This window comes from Osmerus mordax, chromosome 3 (genome assembly GCF_038355195.1).
Source record: "Osmerus mordax isolate fOsmMor3 chromosome 3, fOsmMor3.pri, whole genome shotgun sequence".
Lineage (NCBI taxonomy): Eukaryota > Metazoa > Chordata > Actinopteri > Osmeriformes > Osmeridae > Osmerus > Osmerus mordax.
The window spans coordinates 678,425-703,020 of NC_090052.1; the positions used below are offsets into that span (position 1 = coordinate 678,425).

Genomic DNA, 24,596 nt, shown 5'->3' on the forward strand with positions numbered 1-24,596 from the left:
TCCTACCCTGCCTGCTCCTACCCTGCCTGCTCCTGGCCTGCTGGCCTGCCTGCTCCTACCCTGCCTGCTCCTACTCTGCTGGCCTGCCTGCTCCTACCCTGCCTGCTCCTACCCTGCCTGCTCCTGGCCTGCCTGCTCCTGGCCTGCCTGCTCCTACCCTGCCTGCTCCTACCCTGCCTGCTCCTGCCCTGCCTGCTCCTACCCTGCCTGCTCCTACCCTGCCTGCTCCTACCCTGCCTGCTCCTGGCCTGCCTGCTCCTACCCTGCCTGCTCCTACCCTGCCTGCTCCTACCCTGCCTGCTCCTACCCTGCTGGCCTGCCTGCTCATACCCTGCCTGCTCCTACCCTGCCTGCTTCTGGCCTGCCTGCTCCTACCCTGCCTGCTCCTACCCTGCCTGCTCCTACCCTGCCTGCTCCTGCCCTGCTGGCCTGCCTGTTCCTACCCTGCCTGCTCCTACCCTGCCTGCTCCTGCCCTGCCTGCTCCTACCCTGCCTGCTCCTGGCCTGCCTGCTCCTACCCTGCCTGCTCCTGGCCTGCCTGCTCCTACCCTGCCTGCTCCTACCCTGCCTGCTCCTGGCCTGCCTGCTCCTACCCTTCCTGCTCCTACCCTGCCTGCTCCTACCCTGCTGGCCTGCCTGCTTCTGGCCTGCCACTGCCACCGTGAGAAAGAGAGGGGGAGAGAGGGAAAAGAGAAAGGGAGGGGGAGGGGAAACAGAAATAGGAGATGAGTGTGAGCAGGGCCCCCCCCAGCCCTGTGATCCTCTCACCCTGTCTTCTGACACACACACATACACACACAGTCACACACACGTGCGCCCGAGGCGTAGCCACGGGTAGGCCTGGGTAGGCACAGGTCTACCCAATTTGTTCTGAGGACTACCCAAAAACAAAAATATCTCAGAAATATTATGCACCGGGTGCACATCGCAAAGTAAATAAGTAAAAAAAACGGAAAATGCCTATCCATATTTTTCTAGGACTACCCAAAAAGATTATTCTGGCTACGCCTCTGACGCATGCACACACACACACATCACAAACAAATCACACTGCTAAAAGCAGTTTGTGGTTAGTGGTAGTTGATGGTGGTCTACAGTGGTTATTGGTGGTTGATGGTGGTTAATACATGGTTGATGGGGGTTAACAAATGGTGGATGGGAGTCTATAGAGGTTATTGATGGTTGATGGGGGTGTATAGGTGGTCTATAGGTGGTTAATGGTGGTCTAGTATATTGTATATTGCATACTTTTCTGTATATTAGGATGTTTATTATTATTATTTAAATTGTATTCTATTTGAGCTTACCATAGATGTAATCGATGTTCTTAGTACTTATATGTTATGTTATGCTAGGTTGCTTGAGTTGTCTTGTCCCAAGAATTTCAGTGCCCAGTTTGACCTTGTATTAGAACAATACAAGGTCAAACTGTGCACCTGACAATAAAAAACTTGAAACTAATGGTGGTCTATGGTTGATGGGAGTCTATAGAGGTTATTGATGGTTGATGGGGGTTTATGTGTGGTTTATGGGGTGTACAGGTGGTTGATGGGTGTCTATGGTTGATGGGGTCTATAGAGGTTGATGGTGGTCAATAGGTGGTCTATAGGTGGTTGCTATGGGAATTTGAGAAGATGATGACAAGGGTGGAGCTTTGTGGTCTAGGTGTCGAGTTTTGTTAGTCATCTTCACAGAGGATCTTCGCCTCACTTCCTCGTCACAAATGGCTGTGTGAAAACTCCCTTTCACCCCCTCCTCCCCCTTGCTGCCCTCCCCCCTGTTTCCACATCTCTCGTGCTGCAGGGCCATGCCTTCCTTGAAGCCCAGTACACATGCGGATGATGTCTGTGTTGCACATTTCAGAGAGCGTTCTCTGAATGATGGAAAAAGTACACAATGTACTGTGTAATGTACACTTACTGTACCGAATGTGTGTTGTAAGTGTGTTTGTGTGTTGTGTGTGTTTGTGTGTTTGTGTGTGTGTGTGTGTGTGTGTGATTTGGAAAAGACTGAGGCTGACTGAATAATGATGGTGTTAAACCACAGCTGCATTACACAGGACACACCCCACCGATGCACACATACAGATACCCACACATCACACACACATCACACACACATCACACACACATCACACACCACCCCACCCTAAAAGCCCCACATATATTTGTCATGCTTTTCAGAATCAAAGAATATTCAGATATGTGTTTTGTGTCAGATTGCAGAAACATCTAGGTAGTACAAAATATCTACCTAACTCTGGCCATTCAATTCAGATCCTTAAAGAAATTCAGAATATACAGAACACATAGTGGGCCCGATCTTGCACCCAGTGCAATTGACTTTGTCAACGACGCAAGTATCATTCCTAGTTTGCACTCGACGCAAAGCGGACTTTTCCCTCCACAGACGCACGTCGAAATGACCTTGCGCTCTCGTGAAAAAGGAGGCGTGTTCCGGCGCAAACGTTCCCTGGTGCTATTTTGCAGTTTCCGAAAAACAATTCCGCCACTGACCAGGAAAAACGTGGTCTAAAGTCAATGGCACATTATTCAGATGCTATTTTAAGTGCACAAGCTTGGTCCTTGCGCACTGCTGGCGAGGCCAGGGTCTTCTTTCTGCGAAGCTACGTTACATTGTTTTGATTTATGGCTTGTTACATTTCTTCAATGTTTATAAAAAGATTTTCATGAGAAATCTCTATGTATGTGAACATGATTTGTAACAATTGTGGCAATTTTCTCCCACGCCTGTTTGACCGAAGCTAATTTGGGTGGGTTTCTTCTCCCATCTCCATCAGAATCAGAATCAGAATTCGGTTTATTCGCCATGTAGCCTATGTTACACAAACACGGAATTTACTGTGGCAGGAAGGTGCAAACAATAAACATATACGGGTCTTAATTTAAGTAAAAAGTACAATAGTTAAACTAATTCCAAGAACTAAACAATTAAAAAAATTAAATATAGGGTAGGCTATATAAAAATAAGAATAAGAATTTGAATGAGCAGCATGAGCGGGCAATTTAGTGCAATGAGAAAACTGCTCTGCCTTTCCCATACAATGTCACTTATCTATCTGTTACGGCCCTGACTAGAACGTCGGTCTCCTTGTCTGTGAACCGCTCCTGGCGTGCGCCTGGCAAATCCGCCGTTATAATAGCAATCCGCCGTGGAACAAGCGCTGCTCTTAAAGGGAATGTGAGATGACGAGATGGTTTATTGCACGTTACGCCCAAACCACACCCATTAATAATGTAGCTACTTCGGACCTACCCATTTTAGATTTGCGCCAGGCGCAAAGTCATTTATCCCGCCGGCAAAATAGCAACCGAGCCGGAGTCCCGCCCACAAAGTTACTTGCGCTTTGCATTTTGATACTTGCGTTTCAGATCGTCAAAATAGGGGGGAGTGTGTTTTTGTGTGTTTATTGTGTGTTTGTTGTGTGTGTTTCAGCAGTGTGTGTCGAGTGCAGAAGAAAACCCACAGTGAGAACAGTCCTACACTGCAGGCAGGAGGTAGACTTCCACACCGCTGCAGTGTGGTGTAGTTCTGGAGTGTACTAACCAAAAAGTGTGTAAGGTAGGTTTGGGGGGAGGGGTGGGGGGAGAGTTGGGGGTAAGACAGGTGTAACTACAAAGCATAGGAAGCTTGTGCCCTCCCCCCCTCCATTCCAGACCCCTGAGATTCTGGTTCCTAGAAAGATAGTTTCACCTGAGAGAGAGAGGGAGAGAGAGAGAGAGAGTGAGAGTGAGAGAGATAGAGAGAGGGAGAGATATATAGAGAGGGAGGGAGATAGAGAGAGGGAGAGAGATAGAGAGAGGGAGAGAGGGAGAGAGATAGAGAGATAGAGGGAGAGAGAGGGAGGGAGAGAGAGGGAGAGAGGGAGGGAGAGAGCAGACCCCCCTTACCCTCCCTCCTTCCCCTCCAACAGGGGGAAGAAAAACCCCACCGTCTCTAAGAGCCTCTGAACCCCCCTCCCCAGCCCCCCTCCCCAGCCCCCCTCCCCAGCCCCCTTCCCCAGCCCCCCTCCCCAGCCCCCTTCCCCAGCCCCCCGCCCCAGCCCCCCTACAACCACAGCCTCCCTCCGACCACAGCCCCGCTCCTACTCGCACAGTGACAGCCTCGCTGCAGAGGAACCAGCCATGGTCTCCACAGGCATCGCAGACACTTTCTATTTAACAGCAGGTTTCTTTTCCCAGACACACCACCACTGACACACAACTCCTGAATCATGACCCCTGAACCATGACCCCTGACACACAACCCCTGAATCATGACCCCTGAACCATGACCCCTTGGTTCTTGGAGTTGGGTGAGAGGGTGAATGTTGCCCAATCAGGCTTGGTGCTAGCAAGATATGTTGAGCTGGGCTTTATGTTAGCAGGCTTGAGTTAGCTGGGCTAGGTGTGTGTTAGCAGGCTTGAGTTAGCTGGGCTAGGTGTGTGTTAGCAGGCTTGAGTTAGCGTGGATAGGTGTGTGTTAGCAGGCTTGAGTTAGCTGGGCTAGGTGTGTGTTAGCAGGCTTGAGTTAGCTGGGCTAGGTGTGTGTTAGCAGGCTTGAGTTAGCGTGGATTGATAAACAGCCAGTGTAAATCTGATGACTCATTTGGTGCAGTTCAGTGACACCACAAACACCTCTGCTGGCATGGTGTGTGTTCCCTCCTCTTTACTTCTTTATTCAGATTAATTATCTATTCAGCCTCTCTCTCTCTGTCTCTCTCTCTCTCTCTCTCTCTCTCTCTCTCTCTCTCTCTCTCTCTCTCTCTCTCTCTCTCTCTCTCTCTCTCTCTTTCTCTATCTGTCTCTCTCTCTCTATCTGTCTCTCTCTGTCTCTTTTTTGGCCTGGCTCACTCTTGCTGTGTGGGTGACTGTTGTCCTTGTAAACATCTCATAGAAATTCTCACCTTGGTCAAAAACAGGTACAGTACCAGTCAAATGTGTCCAAACCTTTGACTGGTACTGTATATGTGGGAAGAATGTATGCCACAATCACACACACACATAATCACACAACCCCCCCCCACACACACACGTACACACACCACACACACACACACCACACACACACACCACACACCCACAGTGCAAATTACACTGCAGGCTGTAAAGGTCTGCATTTCACATGAGAATGTTTCTTAATTAGAGCTGTCCTCCCCTCCTCTGTGTGGCAGGTTCCAGTCAGGGGTGAGCAGAGCGTGGATGCATCCACCTGTTTGGAGGTTTGTCTCCAGGTGGAAGGTGTTTGGAGAAGCCAGACTCACATACATTCTGCCCCCAGGATCACACACTCATGCTGAGAAAAAGGACCATTCATCTGGGCCACATAAGGATGGGTCACAGGTCTGTCGATATGATAATATTCTACTATATAAATATACAGTGTAGTGTAGTTTTTATATACAATCTATTTATATACATAACTTTTTTCACTATTGATGTTTACGATGGATCTACTGTTGCATCTAAGGAGGTCCATTTTAAATGATTATCTGAATGGTAACGATGATTTAAGTGAAATGAAAAGGGTGATGGCAGGGGTCACCAGTGGCATGTGTGAGGTGACCTGGTTAAACTTCTTCATTTAAACAAGAAGCTGCATGAGGAGGTCGGAACTCAAGCTTGAACCTTTCGGAACTCTAAACTCAAACACTCTGAGCCTCAGGGTTCTAAATTCTAAGAATATGAATCTGGAGGTTCATCTCTTTCCCACAATCCTCAGCTGCCAGCCTCTTCAAATCAAATCAAATCTCTCGTATGTGACTCTCTGCGCCTCCTGTTTCAAGCTGCGAGGAGACGAGTTCATGTGAGACACTGCTCAGACAACAGACCACCTTCACGTCCCTGAGACCTCCTGGAGGTGAGTGTCTTCTGCTATATGAGGATTCAGAGTTTTATGAAATCAATATGATGCTCTTGTAAACAAAATGCTCTTGTAAATTGTCCAACTGTCCAATTCTTGAGTTGCCTAAAGTTATAAACAGTAGTGAAGTTAATAACTGTAGTAAAGTTATTATCTGTAGTTAAGTACATTACATTTAAATTTAGTCATTTGGCAGATGCTCTTATCCAGAGTGACTTACAGTAAGTACAGGGACATTCCCCCGAGGCAAGTAGGGTGAAGTGCCTTGCCCAAGGACACAACGTCAGTTGGCATGACCGGGAATCGAACTGGCAACCTTTGGATTACTAGCACGATTCCCTGACTGCTCAGCCACCTGACTCCCCAGTTAACTGGGGAGTAATTAACTGTAGTTTGAAATTAAACTGAAAACTAATAACTATGGTTGCTATGCTGGGACTCAATTTAAATGTGCGGATTTTAACTTACTTTATGTCTACAGTCATGAGTGGTGTGGCTTTAATGTTGCAATGATAAGGTAATATCATGATAATGTAATAATGCCATGAATTTTTATTTTATCCCCTGATTTGAGTCAGCAATCTCATATTCAGTACATATTGTGCAATAATAATTAACAATTAAACATATTACTAAAATAATATGTTAATATATTTATTTCCAAATAGCAATTTAAAGAACCGTTGACTTGACAGCAGTCTTTGTCAGAGAGTGCTGTCTGAAGGTTGCTGGTTTTCAGATTTGGTCACATTTAACTGTGAACAGGTGCTTGTTCCACATCTCTAACCCCAACCTCCGACACTGACATTATAACTGTATATTTATCAACAGGTGTGTGTGTGATTGTGTTCTGTTTATACGTGTGAGAGATTATTTGTTCTGTGTGTACGAATATGTGTGTCGATGTCTGTATGTGTGTGTGTGAGTATGTGTGTGTGTGTGTGAGGGTGTGTGTGTGTGTGTGAGAGAGGGTGTGTGTGAGGGTGTGTGTGTGTGAGGGTGTGTGTGTGTGTGTGTGTGTGTGTGTGTGAGAGAGTGTGTGTGTGTGAGGGTGTGTGTGTAGATAGTGAAGAGTGAGCGTTTGTAAGCAGTTTTTGAGGCTGTTTAATGGATCATTGTAAAAACACCAGCGTTTAACCAGGTTTCTCTCCATACAAGACACCTGTTCTTTAACTGTAGCATTCATCCATCTGTGTGTTAGGCCAACTATTACATTGTTAATTCAACTGCACTATTAATTAAACTGTACTATTAATTCAATTGTATATGAATTCAACTATAACATTAATTCAACTGTAATATTAATTCAGATATAATATTAATTCAACTGTAATATTAATTCAACTATAATATGTATTCAATTGTGTATACAACTGTAACATTTATTAAATTGTGTATTAATACAACTGTAACATTTATTCAATTGTTAATTCAACTCTATAAGTGTATATTATGTGACGATGCAGAATGAGCAGGGTTACTGGACGAGTACAGGAGGGAGTCAGGTGGCTGAGCGGTTAGGGAGTTGGGCTAGTAATCTGAAGGTTACCGGTTTGATTCCCGGCTGTGCTGAATGACGTTGTGTCCTTGGGCAAGGCACTTCACCCTACTTGCCTCGGGGAGAATGTCCCTGTACTTACTGTAAGTCGCTCTGGATAAGAGCGTCTGCTAAATGTAAATGTAAGTACAGAGTGGAGGCTTGGGGTGTGTGTGTGCATTGTGTGTGTGTGCATTGTGTGTGTGACAGGTGTGTGTGTGCAGTGTGTGCAGTCTGAAATGTGTGTTATGCAATGTGTGTGTGTGTGTGTGTGTGTGTGTGTGACTCCTGTTGCCCTGGTTACCTCCGTAGGTGCATGCTGCCGTCATGCCACGTTCCTTCCTGGTCAGGAGCAAGAGAACCGTCTCTCACCTGTCTCCTAGCAACCACTGCTCCGAAGCCCTTCCCATCAACACCCTGTCTCCTAGCAACCACTGCTCCCAGGCCCCTCTCATCAACACCCTGTCTCCTAGCAACCACTGCTCCCAGGCCCCTCCCATCAACACCCTGTGTCCTAGCAACCACTCCTCCCAGGCCCCTCCCTTCAACACCCTGTCTCCTAGCAACCACTCCTCCCAGACCCTTCCCATCAACACCCTGTCTCGTAGCAACCACTGCTCCCAGGCCCCTCCCATCAACACCCTGTGTCCTAGCAACCACTCCTCCCAGGCCCCTCCCTTCAACACCCTGTCTCCTAGCAACCCCTCCTCCCAGACCCTTCCCTTCAACACCCTGTCTCCTAGCAACCACTTCTCCCAGGCCCCTCCCCTCAACACCAGGCCCCAGCTCCAACCCTCCCTCCAGACCCTCTGCTGGAAAGCACATGAGACCCTGTGCTCAGGATCAGACTTTGGGTACCCTTGCCCTCCTGTGACCGTCATGGCAACCAGCCCCCCCAGAACCCCAGCCCCCCCCCAGTGGATTAGCTGGCTAGCAGGTAATTTTTTAATAATGTAAAAAGTTATGTCACCATCATCTGAATTGCTGGTTGTTAAAGGTTAGCATGACTCACCATCACTGACAGTGGCTCATGTTTCCCTTCTCAAACTCCAGCAGGTAATACGAGCGTGGATTCCCAGCCAATGGCAACCCTGTGTGGCCTCCCAGCTGGCCCCCCAACAAGCACCCCAGCCCTGCCCGGAACCCTGGCCCTGCCTCGACCCCCGGCCGGCCCCCCAGCCTCAGAGAGAGAGAGGCAGCTAGAGAGGCTGTTCTGTGTCCTGCTGAACCACCGGTCCCTCTGCCGCCTGCAGCCAGACACACACTGCTCTCTGTGTGACCAGGTAGTAACCAGACACACACTGCTCTCTGTGTTACCATAGTAACCAGACACACACTGCTCTCTGTGTGACCACAGTAACCAGACCCACACTGCTCTCTGTGTGACCGTAGTAACCAGACCCACACTGCTCTCTGTGTTACCATAGTAACCAGACACACACTGCTCTCTGTGTGACCATAGTAATTAGACACACACTGCTCTCTGTGTGACCATAGTAACCAGACACACACTGCTCTCTGTGTTACCATAGTAACCACACCCACACTGCTCTGTGTTACCATAGTAACCAGACACACACTGCTCTCTGTGTGACCAGGTAGTAACCAGACACACACTGCTCTCTGTGTGACCATAGTAACCAGACACACACTGCTCTCTGTGTTACCATAGTAACCAGACACACACTGCTCTCTGTGTGACCATAGTAACCAGACACACACTGCTCTCTGTGTGACCATAGTAATTAGACACGCACTCTACTATGGATGTAGTTACTCCATCTCCCCTCCCCAGGTCCTGTCGGCTGCGGCCCCCCTCGCCCCCCCCTCGGCAGCAGCCAGCAGGGAGGGCGAGCCTGACCCAGCCAGCCTGTCCAGGTTCTCCAGGGGGAGCTACAGCAGAATCAGGGTACAGGAGCCACACACACACATCCACGCACACATACACAGCTTAACTAACCCACAAGAATGATAATAATGGTATGTGTTGTGTTTGTGTGGGCATGTGGCTGTGTGTATATATGTTTTTGTGCTGTGTGTGCTTGTGGTTGTATGTGTGTTTGTGTGTCTGCGAGTGTACATATGTGTGTACATATGTGTGTATTTGAGTGTGCGTGGTTGTGTGTGTATACGTGTGTGTGTTAATATGTGTGTGTGTGTGTCCCAGGATCGTAGCTTCTCCTGCAGCGAGTGTGGAAAGGTGTTCAAACGCTCCTCCACCCTCTCCACCCACCTGCTCATCCACTCAGACACCAGGCCCTTCCCCTGCCAGTACTGCGGCAAGCGCTTCCACCAGAAATCTGACATGAAGAAACACACCTTCATACACACAGGTTAGAACACACACACATGCACACACACACCCACATCCACACAGGTCTCACAGACTCTTTATCCCCCCTCCCCCTCCCCCAGGAGAGAAGCCTCATGTGTGCAAAGTGTGTGGAAAAGCCTTCAGCCAGAGCTCCAACCTGATCACACACAGCCGCAAGCACGCCTGCCAGTCCTGGATCTGCCCTCACTGCCAGAGCAGCTTCCAGTGCAGGCAGGACCTGCAGCACCACCTGCTGGAGCCCTGCGCACACAGCAACCTGCACGCCCCAAGCTCAGGATGAAAGCCTGGCAGGGGATGTGTTGATAATGTGTGTGTGGGACTGTGTGTGTGTGTGTGTGTGTGTGTGTGTTGGGGGATATGGAGTGTGTGTGTGTGTGTGTTGGGGGATATGGAGTGTGTGTGTGTGTGTGTTGGGGGATATGGAGTGTGTGTGTGTGTGTGTTGGGGGATATGGAGTGTGTGTGTTTGCATGCAACTCTCTATGAGTGTGTGCTTGCATGCTTATTTGCAGATGTGTGTGTTAGTGTGTGTGTGGGTGTGTGTGGACAAACACACTGCTCTGGCTGGTGTAAATATTTTAATGATATCATTTTTTACAATAAATCTGAATATGGAACACTGTGGTCTCTGTTCATGTGTTGTAGCGTTTCTTCAACCTAAACAGTGACGTTGTACCTGGCAACAGTGATCACCACGGCAAAGCTGGTTGTACCTGGAAACAGTGATCACCACGGCAAAGCTGGTTAGACTAGGAACTACAGTCTGAGCTTGTTGTAACTTCACAGGACTGATGACAGCACAAACACAAAGCAGAGCAGCAAGAACAACTGCCAGCTTACTGTGGTCCACACACACACCATCAGAGTACACACACACACACACACACACACACACACACACACACACACACACACACACACACACACACACACACACACACACACACACACACACACACACACACACACACACACACACACACACACACACACACACACACACACACACACACACAACATCAGAGTACACACACACACACACACCATCAGAGTACATTTTACATTTACATTTAGTAGACGCTCTTATCCAGAGCGACTTACAGTAAGTACAGAGACATTCCCCCGAGGCAAGTAGGGTGAAGTGCCTTGCCAAAGGACACAACGTCATGTGGCATGGCCGGGAGTCGAACCAGCGACCTTCTGGTTACTAGCCCGATTCTCTAACCGCTCAGCCACCTGACTCCCTTTTAGAGTCAGAGTACACACACACACACACCATCAGAGTACAAACACACACACACACTGGTGCTGGGGTCTCGTCAGTTTAGTCTTTTAGACCTGCTGGATGAAATCCTGAAAGAGAGATTAACACCTCAATATTAACGCCAGAAAATTAACACACACACAAACGCACATACACAAATTACGCATATCCACACACACATATGCATGCACACACACTTCTCTAGAAGGTTCCAACTGCACTGCAGAGTTCCAGGTGCCGTGGTCTGGCTCTCCCGTGTTGAGCAGGCTTCCTCTTCTGATTGGTGGAGAAGACCCTTCAACCAACCAGGCAAGTGTTATGATCAGTGATCAGACGGGGTCCAGCTCGGATACCCAGCACCACCCAGCCTCACCCAGCACCACCCAGCCTCACCCAGCACCACCCAGCACCACCCAGCCTCACCCAGCACCACCCAGCTGGGTAGCAGGTAGTGTAGCAGGTAATGTAGCAGGTAGTGTAGCAGGTAGTGTAGCAGGTAATGTAGCAGGTAATGTAGCAGGTAATGTAGCAGGTAGTGTAGCAGGTAGTGTAGCAGGTAATGTAGCAGGTTGTGTAGCAGGTAATGTAGCAGGTAGTGTAGCAGGTAGTGTAGCAGGTAGTGTAGCAGGTAATGTAGCAGGTAGTGTAGCAGGTAATGTAGCAGGTAATGTAGCAGGTAGTGTAGCAGGTAGTGTAGCAGGTAATGTAGCAGGTAGTGTAGCAGGTAGTGTATCAGGTAGTGTAGCAGGTAATGTAGCAGGTAATGTAGCAGGTAGTGTAGCAGGTAATGTAGCAGGTAGTGTAGCAGGTAGTGTAGCAGGTAATGTAGCAGGTAGTGTAGCAGGTAATGTAGCAGGTAATGTAGCAGGTAGTATAGCAGGTAGTGTAGCAGGTAATGTAGCAGGTAGTGTAGCAGGTAATGTAGCAGGTAATGTAGCAGGTAGTGTAGCAGGTAATGTAGCAGGTAGTGTAGCAGGTAGTGTAGCAGGTAATGTAGCAGGTAATGTAGCAGGTAATGTAGTAGGTAGTGTAGCAGGTAATGTAGCAGGTAGTGTAGCAGGTAGTGTAGCAGGTAGTGTAGCAGGTAATGTAGCAGGTAGTGTAGCAGGTAGTGTAGCAGGTAATGTAGCAGGTAGTGTAGCAGGTAGTGTATCAGGTAGTGTAGCAGGTAATGTAGCAGGTAATGTAGCAGGTAGTGTAGCAGGTAATGTAGCAGGTAGTGTAACAGGTAATGTAGCAGGTAATGTAGCAGGTAGTGTAGCAGGTAATGTAGCAGGTAGTGTAGAAGGTAATGTAGCAGGTAATGTAGCAGGTAGTGTAGCAGGTAATGTAGCAGGTAGTGTAGCAGGTAATGTAGCGGGTAATGTAGCAGGTAGTGTAGCGGGTAATGTAGCAGGTAGTGTAGCAGGTAGTGTAGCAGGTAATGTAGCAGGTAGTGTAGCAGGTAGTGTAGCAGGTAATGTAGCAGGTAGTGTAGCAGGTAATGTAGCAGGTAATGTAGCAGGTAGTATAGCAGGTAGTGTAGCAGGTAATGTAGCAGGTAGTGTAGCAGGTAATGTAGCAGGTAATGTAGCAGGTAGTGTAGCAGGTAATGTAGCAGGTAGTGTAGCAGGTAGTGTAGCAGGTAATGTAGCAGGTAATGTAGCAGGTAATGTAGTAGGTAGTGTAGCAGGTAATGTAGCAGGTAGTGTAGCAGGTAGTGTAGCAGGTAGTGTAGCAGGTAATGTAGCAGGTAGTGTAGCAGGTAATGTAGCAGGTAATGTAGCAGGTAGTGTAGCAGGTAGTGTAGCAGGTAGTGTAGCAGGTAATGTAGCAGGTAGTGTAGCAAGTAGTGTAGCAGGTAATGTAGCAGGTAGTGTAGCAGGTAGTGTATCAGGTAGTGTAGCAGGTAATGTAGCAGGTAATGTAGCAGGTAGTGTAGCAGGTAATGTAGCAGGTAGTGTAGCAGGTAATGTAGCAGGTAATGTAGCAGGTAGTGTAGCAAGTAATGTAGCAGGTAGTGTAGAAGGTAATGTAGCAGGTAATGTAGAAGGTAATGTAGCAGGTAATGTAGCAGGTAGTGTAGCAGGTAATGTAGCGGGTAGTGTAGCGGGTAATGTAGCGGGTAATGTAGCAGGTAGTGTAGCAGGTAATGTAGCAGGTAGTGTAGCAGGTAGTGTAGCAGGTAATGTAGCAGGTAATGTAGCAGGTAGTGTAGCAGGTAGTGTAGCAGGTAGTGTAGCAGGTAATGTAACAGGTAATGTAGCAGGTAGTGTAGCAGGTAATGTAGCAGGTAATGTAGCAGGTAATGTAGCAGGTAGTGTAGCAGGTAGTGTAGCAGGTAGTGTAGCAGGTAATGTAACAGGTAATGTAGCAGGTAATGTAGCAGGTAATGTAGCAGGTAATGTAGCAGGTAGTGTAGCAGGTAATGTAGCAGGTAGTGTAGCAGGTAATGTAGCAGGTAGTGTAGCAGGTAATGTAGCAGGTAATGTAGCAGGTAGTGTAGCAGGTAGTGTAGCAGGTAGTGTAGCAGGTAGTGTAGCAGGTAATGTAGCAGGTAGTGTAGCAGGTAGTGTAGCAGGTAATGTAGCAGGTAGTGTAGCAGGTAGTGTAGCAGGTAGTGTAGCAGGTAGTGTAGTACATACCTGTGTGGGTGTAGATGCACCACAGAGCCCCTGTGAGGCCAGATCCCATCAGAAAGGCAGTGAAGACGATCACCAGCACCAGGCCTGTGTGCACACCTGGGTTATACTCGGCTGACTCCAGCCCTCTGCCTGCACTCACACACACACAGACACGGTAGATAATGTAACCTTCATGTAACATGTTGCTATGTAGTTACATGGTAGTTAATGTAACCTTTATGAAACATGTTGCTATGTAGTTACATGGTAGTTAATGTAACCTTCATGTAACGTGTTGCTATGTAGTTACATGGTAGTTAATGTAACCTTCATGTAACATGTTGCTATGTAGTTACCAGTGTTGGGGTAGTTGCTCAAAAAAGTAATGGATTACACATTACGAGTTACTTTTTTTAAAGTAATGCTTTACTTTACTAGATTACTCACTGTTGAAAGTAACAAGTTACACTACTAGTTACACTACTTTTGGATTACTCTGTTACATTACATGAGATGCTCTTGCCAAATAACAATATCTGTACCATATATATGCCAAAATCTTGCCCAAAATTCTTATTACATACACAAGATCTCTTTTATGCTTTTTAATGACTGACTAAAAAGTTGTGAACATCAACCTAAAAGTTGTCAAGCATAACAAGGCTACAGTACTAGCAGTAAGCAAAATGTCTCAAAATAAAATAATGCTTAAAACTTTAAATGGCAACATTTCCTCTACTATGTATACTGCTACAAGCCTGTTTATCTCTGCTTTGGTAACCTGCTGGTGAAAGTCACGTGTTACGCAAACACATGTACTGTAAAGGGAGGTTTGATTTGTTGTTTTTTTCTCCTCCTCATATGCAGATTGCAGTAATGCAAGTAACGCAATACATTTTTCTATTAGTAACTGTAATGCCATTACTGAAGTTATCAACAGTAATGCATTACATTACTGCGTTACAGACAAATGTAATCTGATTACAGTACTTTGTAACGCGTTACCCCCAACACTGGTAGTTACATGGTAGTTAATGTAAACTTCATGTAACATGTTGCCATGTAGTTACATGGTAGTTAATGTAACCTTCATGTAACATGTTGCTATGACGTTACACAGTAGTTAATGTAACCTTCATGTAACATGTTGCCATGTAGTTACATGGTAGTTAATGTAACCTTCATGTAACATGTTGCTATGTAGTTACACAGTAGTTAATGTAACCTTCATATAACAAGTTGCTATGACGTTACATGGTAGTTAACCCGTTAAAGAGTAGCGTCACACATATGTGATCGTTCGAAAGCGGGCCCCACAGAGTACCGTCACAAATGTGTGATTCTGAACATTCCAACCGACTATTTTCCGATAGACAAAAACTATATGACAAACGCTATATTATGGCTTTAATATTTACAATTAGGAGGAGCTACTAGCGGGTAGTAGCATAGCTACGAGTATTATGCTAGGTTGCTAGGTAACGGAAGCTAACTAAAGCTAGCTAACTTCCGTTTTGCAAAAATAACTCACTCTGGTGGACGCGTTGGAAATATTTAGAACTCACTCGTTAACAGGTTAATGTAACCTTCATGTAACGTGTTGCTCCATCTCTAAAGCGGGTGGGCGGGGCTTACTGGTTTGGGGCGGGGCCGGCCGGACCCACAGAGGCAGGCTGGGTGGCACCTTCTGACCAGGAGGGGGGGCTGCAGGCCTGGCCCCTCCCTGGAGATGTGTCACCAGCATGGGTCTGTACAAGTACCTGGTCACACACTGGGGAAGAGGGGGGAGGGGGGAGGTGGAGGAGGGGGGAGGAGTAGAGGGAGTGGTATTATGTATGCAGCGGTGGGGTGTATATATACCTGTTGGTGTAGTAGGGTGGGGTGTATATATACCTGCTGGTGTAGCAGGGTGGGGTGTATATATACCTGCTGGTGTAGCAGGGTGGGGTGTATATATACCTGCTGGCGTAGCTGTGTTGGTAGCAGGTTGGGGTGTATATATACTAGGGGTGGGAATATTTTGGTACCTCACGATTCGATTCTCTGGCTGTCACAATTTGATTATGTTTTATCAAATTTTGATTCAATATATGCTTACATTTGATTCCAGTTTGCTGTTTAGTGTTACTTGTTTCTATTTGACTGTGATGGGCAGTTAAGTGTTTAAGAAAAAAATCCCAATGCATCAAAACCTTGACATTTATTGTTTTTCTTGCAGTTTAGTAAACTTATTGTGATAAAACAAGGTGTGAGGTGTATACCTGCTGGTGTAGGTGTGTTGGTAGCAGGGTGAGGTGTATACCTGCTGGTGTAGGTGTGTTGGTAGCAGGGTGAGGTGTATACCTGCTGGTGTAGGTGTGTTGGTAGCAGGGTGAGGTGTATACCTGTTGGTGTAGGTGTGTTGGTAGCAGGGTGAGGTGTATACCTGCTGGTGTAGGTGTGTTGGTAGCAGGGTGAGGTGTATACCTGCTGGTGTAGGTGTGTTGGTAGCAGGGTGAGGTGTATACCTGCTGGTGTAGGTGTGTTGGTAGCAGGGTGAGGTGTATACCTGCTGGTGTAGGTGTGTTGGTAGCAGGGTGAGGTGTATACCTGCTGGTGTAGGTGTGTTGGTAGCAGGGTGAGGTGTATACCTGCTGGTGTAGGTGTGTTGGTAGCAGGGTCAGGTGTATACCTGCTGGTGTAGGTGTGTTGGTAGCAGGGTGAGGTGTATACCTGCTGGTGTAGGTGTGTTGGTAGCAGGGTGAGGTGTATACCTGCTGGTGTAGGTGTGTTGGTAGCAGGGTGAGGTGTATACCTGCTGGTGTAGGTGTGTTGGTAGCAGGGTGAGGTGTATACCTGCTGGTGTAGGTGTGTTGGTAGCAGGGTGAGGTGTATACCTGCTGGTGTAGGTGTGTTGGTAGCAGGGTGAGGTGTATACCTGCTGGTGTAGGTGTGTTGGTAGCAGGGCTGGGATGAGCAGCGCCCCCTGGCAAGCTGGCTTGGAGCTGGAGGGTCCTGCCCCCTGCTGGCCAGACAGAGGACTGCAGACATCCAGCTTACAGTGGAGGAACTGGACAGAGTTGTTGTAAACCGGCCGCAGGATGAAGCTAAACCTCAGTCTGTGTATCTTCTCCTCTCCCATCCCTCCTCTCCTCTCCTCTCCTTCCATCCCTCCTTCATTCCTCTCCTCTCCCATCCCTCCTCTCCTCTCCTCTCCCATCCCTCCTCTCCTTTCCTCTCCTTCCATCCCTCCTTCTCTCCTCTCCTCTCCCATCCCTCCTCTCCTCTCCTCTCCTTCCATCCCTCCTTCTTTCCTCTCCTCTCCTCCCATCCCCCCTCCTCTCCTCTCTCTGCCTCCATCTCTCATCTTTCCGAAAGGGAGGTGTCTGTCTGGGGTGAACGACCAGTCCTCCTCCTCCTCCTCCTCTATCCTACTGAGGGTGAGGGAGGTATCTGAGGAGCACCCATCAGTGATGATCTTCCAGGTAGGGGAGCCCCAGGGGTGAGACAGGGGGGAGACCTCACAGGACCTCACCTCCACTCCCCTTCCTCCTTCTCCTCCATCCCGAGCTGTCACCTGTAGAGACACACCGCTGGAGAGAATCATATAACTTCTACTGTATGGGGAGGGAGGGAGGGAGGGAGAGAGGGAGGGGAGGAGAAGGGGAGGGAGGGGGAGGGAGGGAGGGGGGGGAGGGGGGGGAGAAGGGGAGGGAGGGAGGGGGGGGGGGAGGGGGGGGGGGAAGGGGAGGGAGGGGGAGGGAGGGAGGGGGGGAAGGGAGGGGGGGAGATGGGGAGGGGAGGGGGAGGGAGGGGGGTGAGGGGGGGAGGGGGGAGGGAGGGAGGGGGGGGAGGGAGGGAGGGGGGGGGGGAGAAGGGGAGGGAGGGGGGAGGGAGGGAGGGGGGGAGAAGGGGAGGGGGGGAGATGGGGAGGGGAGGGGAGGAGACCTTGAACCAGTATCACAAACAGACAAATTGACTGTGTGTGTGACGGACCTCCACGTAGACGCGCTGGTCTGAGACGACAGTGCAGGGGCCCACCAGCCTGCTGCTGCGGATCTCAGACACAGACAGCTGCAGGGAGAGCAGGGGCCCTGAGCCAGACACTGGCCCCCAGTGGCCCCAGGGCTGGGGCAGGGGCACACGGGAGGGGGCCGGGGGGCTGGGGGGGCGCAGGGGAGTGGGGGCCGCGGCAAAACAGCTGAACTAAGAGAGGGGATGAGAGAGGAGAGGAGAAGAGAAGATTAGAGGAGAGGCACACCAGAGTTCAGAAAGCAGAAACAAGATATCATGAATGAGAGGAGAGCAGATTAGATAGAGGACGAAAGAGATTAGAGAGGACAGGAAAACACACACACAAACACCCAACCCACCCACCCGCCACACACACACACACACCCAACCTGCCCGCCACACACAGACACACACACAAACACCCAACCCGCCCACCACACACACACACACACACACACACACACACACACACACACACACACACACACACACACAGGCTCAGTCGTACGTGGACAGCCAGTGGGGTCCACCTCTCTGTCTCATTGCGATTCAGGTTGGCGGCAAGCTGCTGTATCCATAGCAACACCTGGAGGGGAGGAGACAGAGGTCTGGTTGTCATGGTGAGTGATTACATATATCTACGCACCCTGCAGGTGAGATGAGGGCATGTTGACCCAGCCAGCACAACAACACGTCTGTGAGTGACGTCTCTCTCTCTCTCTCTCTCTCTGCTCTCTCTCTCTCTCTCTCTCTCTCTCTCTCTCTGTTCTCTCTGTTCTCTCTGCTCTCTCTCTCTCCCTTTATCTCTCTTTCCTTCCCTCTCTACTTCTCCAACTCTTCTCCTCTTGCTCATGTACTCTCTCTCTCCCTGTCTTCTCTATATCTCTTTGTTTCTTTCTCTGTCTATCAATCTCTTTCTTCTCTCTTTGTTTCTACTTCACTCTCTTTCCCTCTCCCTGTCTCTAGCTCTTTCTGTCTTTCTCTCTCTCTTTCTCTCTCCTCATCTTTGATCTGCACTGTCCCATTCCTCTGTAAACACACACACGCACACAGTCGACTTCCTTAGAATGTTGTTGACAACAAAGATTTGTCAACCAGGCTCCCCCCCCCTACAGACTCTTTTCCCACAGACTCCGCCCCCCCCTAGAGAATCCCCCCCAAGACTCCGCCCCCCAGACTCTTCCCCCCCTCACCCTATTTCTGTAGGTCACCCCTCTGGGCTCTCTCTCAATCAACCCCTCCGTCCCACAGGAAATGACTGGGTAGGTCAACAGGAAGTGACTGTTGTTGGAGCTGGCCTGGCACTGGGGGTCCTTCAGTGTGACCAGGGCCTCAGAGGGAGACAGGGCCTGGGGGGGAAGGAGGGCCTGGGGGAGAGAGAGAGACAAGAGAAAGCGAGAGAAGAAGAGAAAGAAGGAGAGAGAGAGAAAGAGAAATAAAGAGAAAGAGAGACAGAGAGAGAGAGAAAGAGATTCTGGGTTAGACAGAAGGGCGTGGCATAAAGACAGTGCACTCTACAGGAAGTCATGTCAGACCTGGAGGACGTGTTTGTCCACGGCTACGTTGAGGCGGCCGTCCTGACAGCGGACACTGATCGCCTCCCGCCCTTTGCTGGCCCCGCCCCCAGCACTGGCCCCGCCTCCGGCCCCATCCCCTGCCAACCACAGTCTTAGACGACGCTCCTGAACCCAGGGGAAGGGGTGGGGGGGCCAGCCTGATTCATCTGGGGGGGGGGGGTACAGATGTTACCATGAGGCATTTATGTAAGTAAACAGACAGACAAAGAGAAAGACAGGCACGCAGACAGACAGAGAGATAGACAGGCAGACCAGACAGACAGACAGAGAGATAGACAGGCAGACCAGACAGAGAGACCAGAGAGATAGACAGACAGACCAGATAGACAGACAGACCAGACAGACAGACAAGACAGAGAGACCAGACAGACAGACAGACCAGACAGACAGACAGACAGACAAACAGGCAGACAGACAAGACAGAGAGACCAGAGAGACAGACAGGCAGACCAGACAGACAAGACAGGCAGACAAGACAGGCAGACCAGGCAGGCAAGCAGGCAGGCAGGCAGGCAGGCAGGCAGGCAGGCAGGCAGGCAGGCAGGCAGGCAGGCAGGCAGGCAGACAGGCAGAGGGCTCCTTACCTGTCCCACCCCCTACCACTTGGATCACAAAGCGATTGGCCAGGCTAGCCTCTGTGTAGGAGGTCACCATGGGGAAGCCAGTCTGATTGGCCCAGGCCAGTAGGTCAGGGGTGGAAGAGAGGTCAGGGTTCATCCTCCTGGACAGGGTCAGCCCCGCCTCCTCAGGGTGGAGAGGAGACACGCTATTGGACGACTGTTGGAGGAGACAAGACCAATAGAGAAAGAGAAACACACAGTCAAGAGAGAGGAGAGGAGAAGAGAGGAGAGGAGGAGAAGAGAGGAGGAGAGGAGGCGAGGAGGAGAGGAGGAGAGGAGAGGGGGGGAGGAGGTCTTACATAGACAGTGATGTGTCCCTTTAGTCTAGAGGCAGTGAGGGCCCAGTTGACTGGAACCTCACTGCTGAGGATGAGGACCAGCCTGCACCAGCCTGCACTGGCCACTGGGGCCAGCAGAGAGACAGGCACCTCCACCTGCAGGGAGCTGTGGGGTGGGGGGTGAGATAGAGAGGGAAAGAAGGGAGGGAGGGATAAACAGGTGTGAGTTTTCTAGGTTCTCCTCACCCCTCTACCAGACTGACTATTGGATCCTCTTCCCCTCCTCCCTCCTCACCCACAGAGGCCAGACCCAGCAGACATCAGTCTGATCACATGGACCTCTGGCTGGCTGGCTCCCACAGACGGCAAGCAGCCACGCACTTCCTGGTTCTGCAAGTCAGAGGTCAAGTAGTTGTGGGACAGGAAGAGAGGCTGAAGCTTGCACACGCTAGGCATTGTGGGATCTGTAGTTTAGACAGACGTAGTAGGGTAGAAAGAAAAAAGAAAAAAGTCAAAGGAGGTCAAAAGGTTTTTACGGAAATTGAAGAGTAGGTGGAAGAAAGAAAGAAAATTAAAAACAAAGAAAGATAAAAGAAAGAGAGAGAGAGAAAGAGAGAGGGAAAGAGAGAGCTGGGAGGGTGGGTGAGGATTCTTACCTTCCCCTAGACGTATGTAGACGCGGTTGGCGTGAAGCGTGTGTGTGAGCGAAGACAGGTTGCCATGGCGATGCAGGGTCCAGCGCAGGAGTGGGCGTGGCCTGAAGGGCAGAGACGACAGCAGCTGCACCCTGATTGGTAGACTGGAGGAATGGACCGATGAGTTAGGTGACACCTGGGGAGGGAATGGGGAGGGGACCAGGGGGAGGGAGGGAGGGGACCAGGGGGAGGGAGGGGACCAGGGGGAGGGAGGGAGGGGACCAGGGGGAGGGAGGGAGGGGACCAGGGGGAGGGAGGGGACCAGGGGGAGGGAGGGAGGGGACCAGGGGGAGGGAGGGAGGGGACCAGGGGGAGGGAGGGGACCAGGGGGAGGGAGGGAGGGGACCAGGGGGAGGGAGGGAGGGGACCAGGGGGAGGGGACCAGGGGGAGGGAGGGAGGGGACCAGGGGGAGGGAGGGAGGGGACCAGGGGGAGGGAGGGAGGGAGGGAGGGAGGGAGGGAGGGAGGGAGGGAGGGAGGGAGGGAGGGAGGGAGGGAGGGAGGGAGGGAGGGAGGGAGGGAGGGAGGGAGGGAGGGAGGGAGGGAGAAGGACTGTCTATCTATCAAATATTAAAGAACAGACACTAATAAAGTAAAGACACTTTAATCACCTGCATGTATCACACACACCACCGACTCCTCCCCCCCCCCACACACACACACACCACCTACCTCCACACACACACCATTTACTCCCCCCCCACACACACACACACCACCTACCTCCACACACACACCATCTACTCCCCCCCCCCCACACACACACACACCACCTACCTCCACACACACACCATCTACTCCCCCCCACACACACACACCACCTACCTCCACACACACACCATCTACCTCCACACACACACCATCTACTCCCCCACACCACACACACACACACACACACACCACCTACCTCCACACACACACCATCTACTCCCCCCCCACACACACACACCACCTACCTCCACACACACACCATCTACTCCCCCCCCCCCACACACACACACACCATCTACCTCCACACACACCATCTACTCCCCCCCCCCCCCCACACACACACACCACCTACTTCCACACACACACCATCTACTCCCCCCCCCCCACACACACACACCACCTACCTCCACACACACACCATCTACTCCCCCCCCCCCACACACACACACACACACCACCTACCCCCCCACCCCTCCCACACTTACCTGCACCAGCACATGCATGTTGGGGGGCAGTGACTGTGCCTCCAGCCTCCAGCGCACTGGCTGTTGGGAAACCAGGACCATGAGTACCTCCCTGGCCAGGAGGGAGGAGGGAGACAGGGGGGAGGAGGGAGACAGGGGGGAGGAGGGAGACAGGGGGGAGGAGGGAGACAGGGGGGAGGAGGGAGACAGGGGGCGCAGGTGCACAGTCACCTGGGGGGTGGGGAGGAGTGGGGAGGAGGGGGTAGAGAGAAAGAGGGGGAAGATGGAGGAAGTGGGGGATGAGGAGGGAGGAGAGGAGGAGAAGAAAGGAGAAGTGGGGAGAACAGAGGGGGAGAAGGAGGGGGGCGGAGGGGGTTGAGTGAAAGTGGTTGAATGAAAGTGTGTATTACCTGTCTATCTGGACTGTATGTGTGTGCGTGTGTGTGTTACCTGTCTGTCTGGACTGTGTGTAGCTGTCCCCAGGGCGACCACATGCGTCTCCTTGGTGCCTGTCTCCCTGGCAGCACAGCCTGGCCCCACCCCCCAGGTGTCCAGTTGAGCCTGAACAGGGTGGAGCACCCCTACAGGAGACACACGGCACTGCAGCGCCTGGCCTGGGCCACGGGGGGTTATTTACTGTTTATTTAAGTTTTTATGTAAATTGTATATATGTTTATTTACATGGTATTTACATGTTATTTAGATGTTTTTTATTGATGTTTTATTGACGCTTTGTTTACGTTTTATTTGTTTTATTTGCCTTTTATTTAAGTTTTATTTAAGTTTTATTTAAGTTTTATTTACGTTTTATTTACGTTTTATTTACGTTTTATTTACGTTTTATTTACGTTTTATTTACGTTTTATTTAAATTTATTATGTTTTATTTAAATTGTATTAATTTATCAGATGGTTTTATCCAAATGGTACATATAGGAAGTTCAGCTGTGATCAGAAGTGCATCGATCTATTTCAGTATTTCTCTTTGCCTTTCAATTCAAACGATTTACCGTCATGTTTATTGTGTATGTTTAAAAGTTAATAAATAAGAAGCTTAATGAGTTTTGAAATAAATTATTTATTTCTTAAGTCGTAATTAGTCATTTGCAGCTAGTCATATGCGTGTTTTAGCTGGCTAGCTAGCTAGCTATCTCCCAGAAACTAACTAGCTAGCTACCTAATACTCTGAAACAGCTGCAGGACAAACAGGGTGATATACTAACAGATTTAGCTACAGTAGTTATGTTTCCTGCAATATCACCAACATGGTTTATATTTTTTTACGGCCAGGTACTACAGGCAAAAACTCGGATTTTTGTTCAGTTTGTCAATTTTGATATTTTTTGATATTTTGGTTCTATAACCTGTAAACTTTCATAACATGCCACAAATATTGCCCCCAAATTTTTTTTGTAATGATTTTTGTATGATTTTGTACAACCTTCGCCAAGTAAACAAAAACTTAAATCATCGTTTGTCACCATCTTTTATTGTAATTTGTCAGAGCAAGTTAAGAAAGAACTTAAATTAATTGTATATTGTTGGAAAGCTTATTGTCTCAAGCATATGGCTAGCAAAATCATATATTGCTATTTACTTTTTTGTCATGGCAGTGAGGGGGGGAACACAGAGCGATAGAGAGAACCCGTTCTAACACTTCAAAATGTTTAACAGCGATTTTCTCAAAATGGCATCTAGCACACATGTCAAGCTAGACAACTCTTGGCTCATAATAGGTAAAGCCACACAAATTTACATACTGCTTTGTAATTGCAATATCTAGACATGTTCAGAGTTTTCAAATATATTCTGTCAATCTCATCTTACGTGGTATTATATACAAAAAAAAGAGGCGAAAACGTTGTTTTTTAGCACTTGTCAAGTGCATTTCAACATAATTAACTGAAAAAACATTATTTTGACAAAGCCTCTGAACAATTCTAAACGATTAGTTATTGATCCCATTAAAACAAAGTGGTCAATGCACAAATTCCACTGCACCAGACTAAATTAACAAAGCCATTGGTCTGATCTGGTCTATATGTCTGGTCTGGTCTATGTGTCTGGTCTACGTGTCTGGTATGGTCTACATGTCTGGTCTGGTCTACTTGTCTGGTCTGGTCTCCATGTCTGGTCTGGTCTGGTTTACGTGTCTGGTCTACGTGTCTGGTCTGATCTGGTCTATATGTCTAGTCTGGTCTACGTGTCTGGTCTGGTCTGGTTTACGTGTCTGGTCTACGTGTCTGGTCTGGTCTACATGTCTGGTCTGGTCTACGTGTCTGGTCTTGTCTACGTGTCTGGTCTGGTCCAAGTGTATGGTCTGGTCTACGTGTCTGGTCTGGTCTACGTGTCTGGTCTGGTCTACATGTCTGGTCTGGTCTACGTGTCTGGTCTGTTCTAAGCGTCTGGGCTGGTCTGGTCTGGTCTACGTGTCTGATCTGGTCTGGTCTATGTGTCTGCTCTGGTCTATGTGTCTGGTCTACTTGTCTGGTCTGGTCTACGTGTCTGGTCTGGTCTACGTGTCTGGTCTGGTCTACGTGTCTGGTCTACATGTCTGGTCTATGTGTCTGGTCTACTTGTCTGGTCTGGTCTACGTGTCTGGGCTGGTCTGGTCTACATGTTTGGTCTGGTCTGTTCTACGTGTCTGGTCTGTTCTAAG

The 24,596-nt window shown here is 49.3% G+C and overlaps 2 protein-coding genes across 2 annotated transcripts; one reads left to right on the forward strand and one right to left on the reverse strand.

Annotated features, from left to right (window-relative positions):
- The first annotated feature begins 7,726 nt into the window (after positions 1–7,726).
- LOC136937997 (zinc finger protein Gfi-1b-like) lies at positions 7,727–10,014 on the forward strand. Its single transcript, XM_067231196.1, has 5 exons — positions 7,727–8,336; positions 8,507–8,682; positions 9,195–9,308; positions 9,567–9,732; positions 9,815–10,014. The coding sequence occupies exons 1-5, from the start codon at positions 7,727–7,729 to the stop codon at positions 10,012–10,014; spliced, it is 1,266 nt and encodes a 421-aa protein (XP_067087297.1).
- A 376-nt stretch (positions 10,015–10,390) lies between these two features.
- On the reverse strand, positions 10,391–22,953 carry engl (endoglin, like). The gene is made up of 16 exons (XM_067231208.1): positions 22,948–22,953; positions 22,389–22,547; positions 22,129–22,169; positions 21,960–22,050; positions 20,725–20,899; positions 20,364–20,532; positions 20,090–20,234; positions 19,755–19,947; positions 19,129–19,316; positions 18,787–18,960; positions 17,576–17,785; positions 17,015–17,156; positions 16,518–16,741; positions 15,236–15,371; positions 13,622–13,750; positions 10,391–10,446 (listed from the first exon to the last, which is right to left on the reverse strand). The coding sequence occupies exons 1-16, from the start codon at positions 22,951–22,953 to the stop codon at positions 10,391–10,393; spliced, it is 2,238 nt and encodes a 745-aa protein (XP_067087309.1).
- Positions 22,954–24,596: the final 1,643 nt, after the last annotated feature.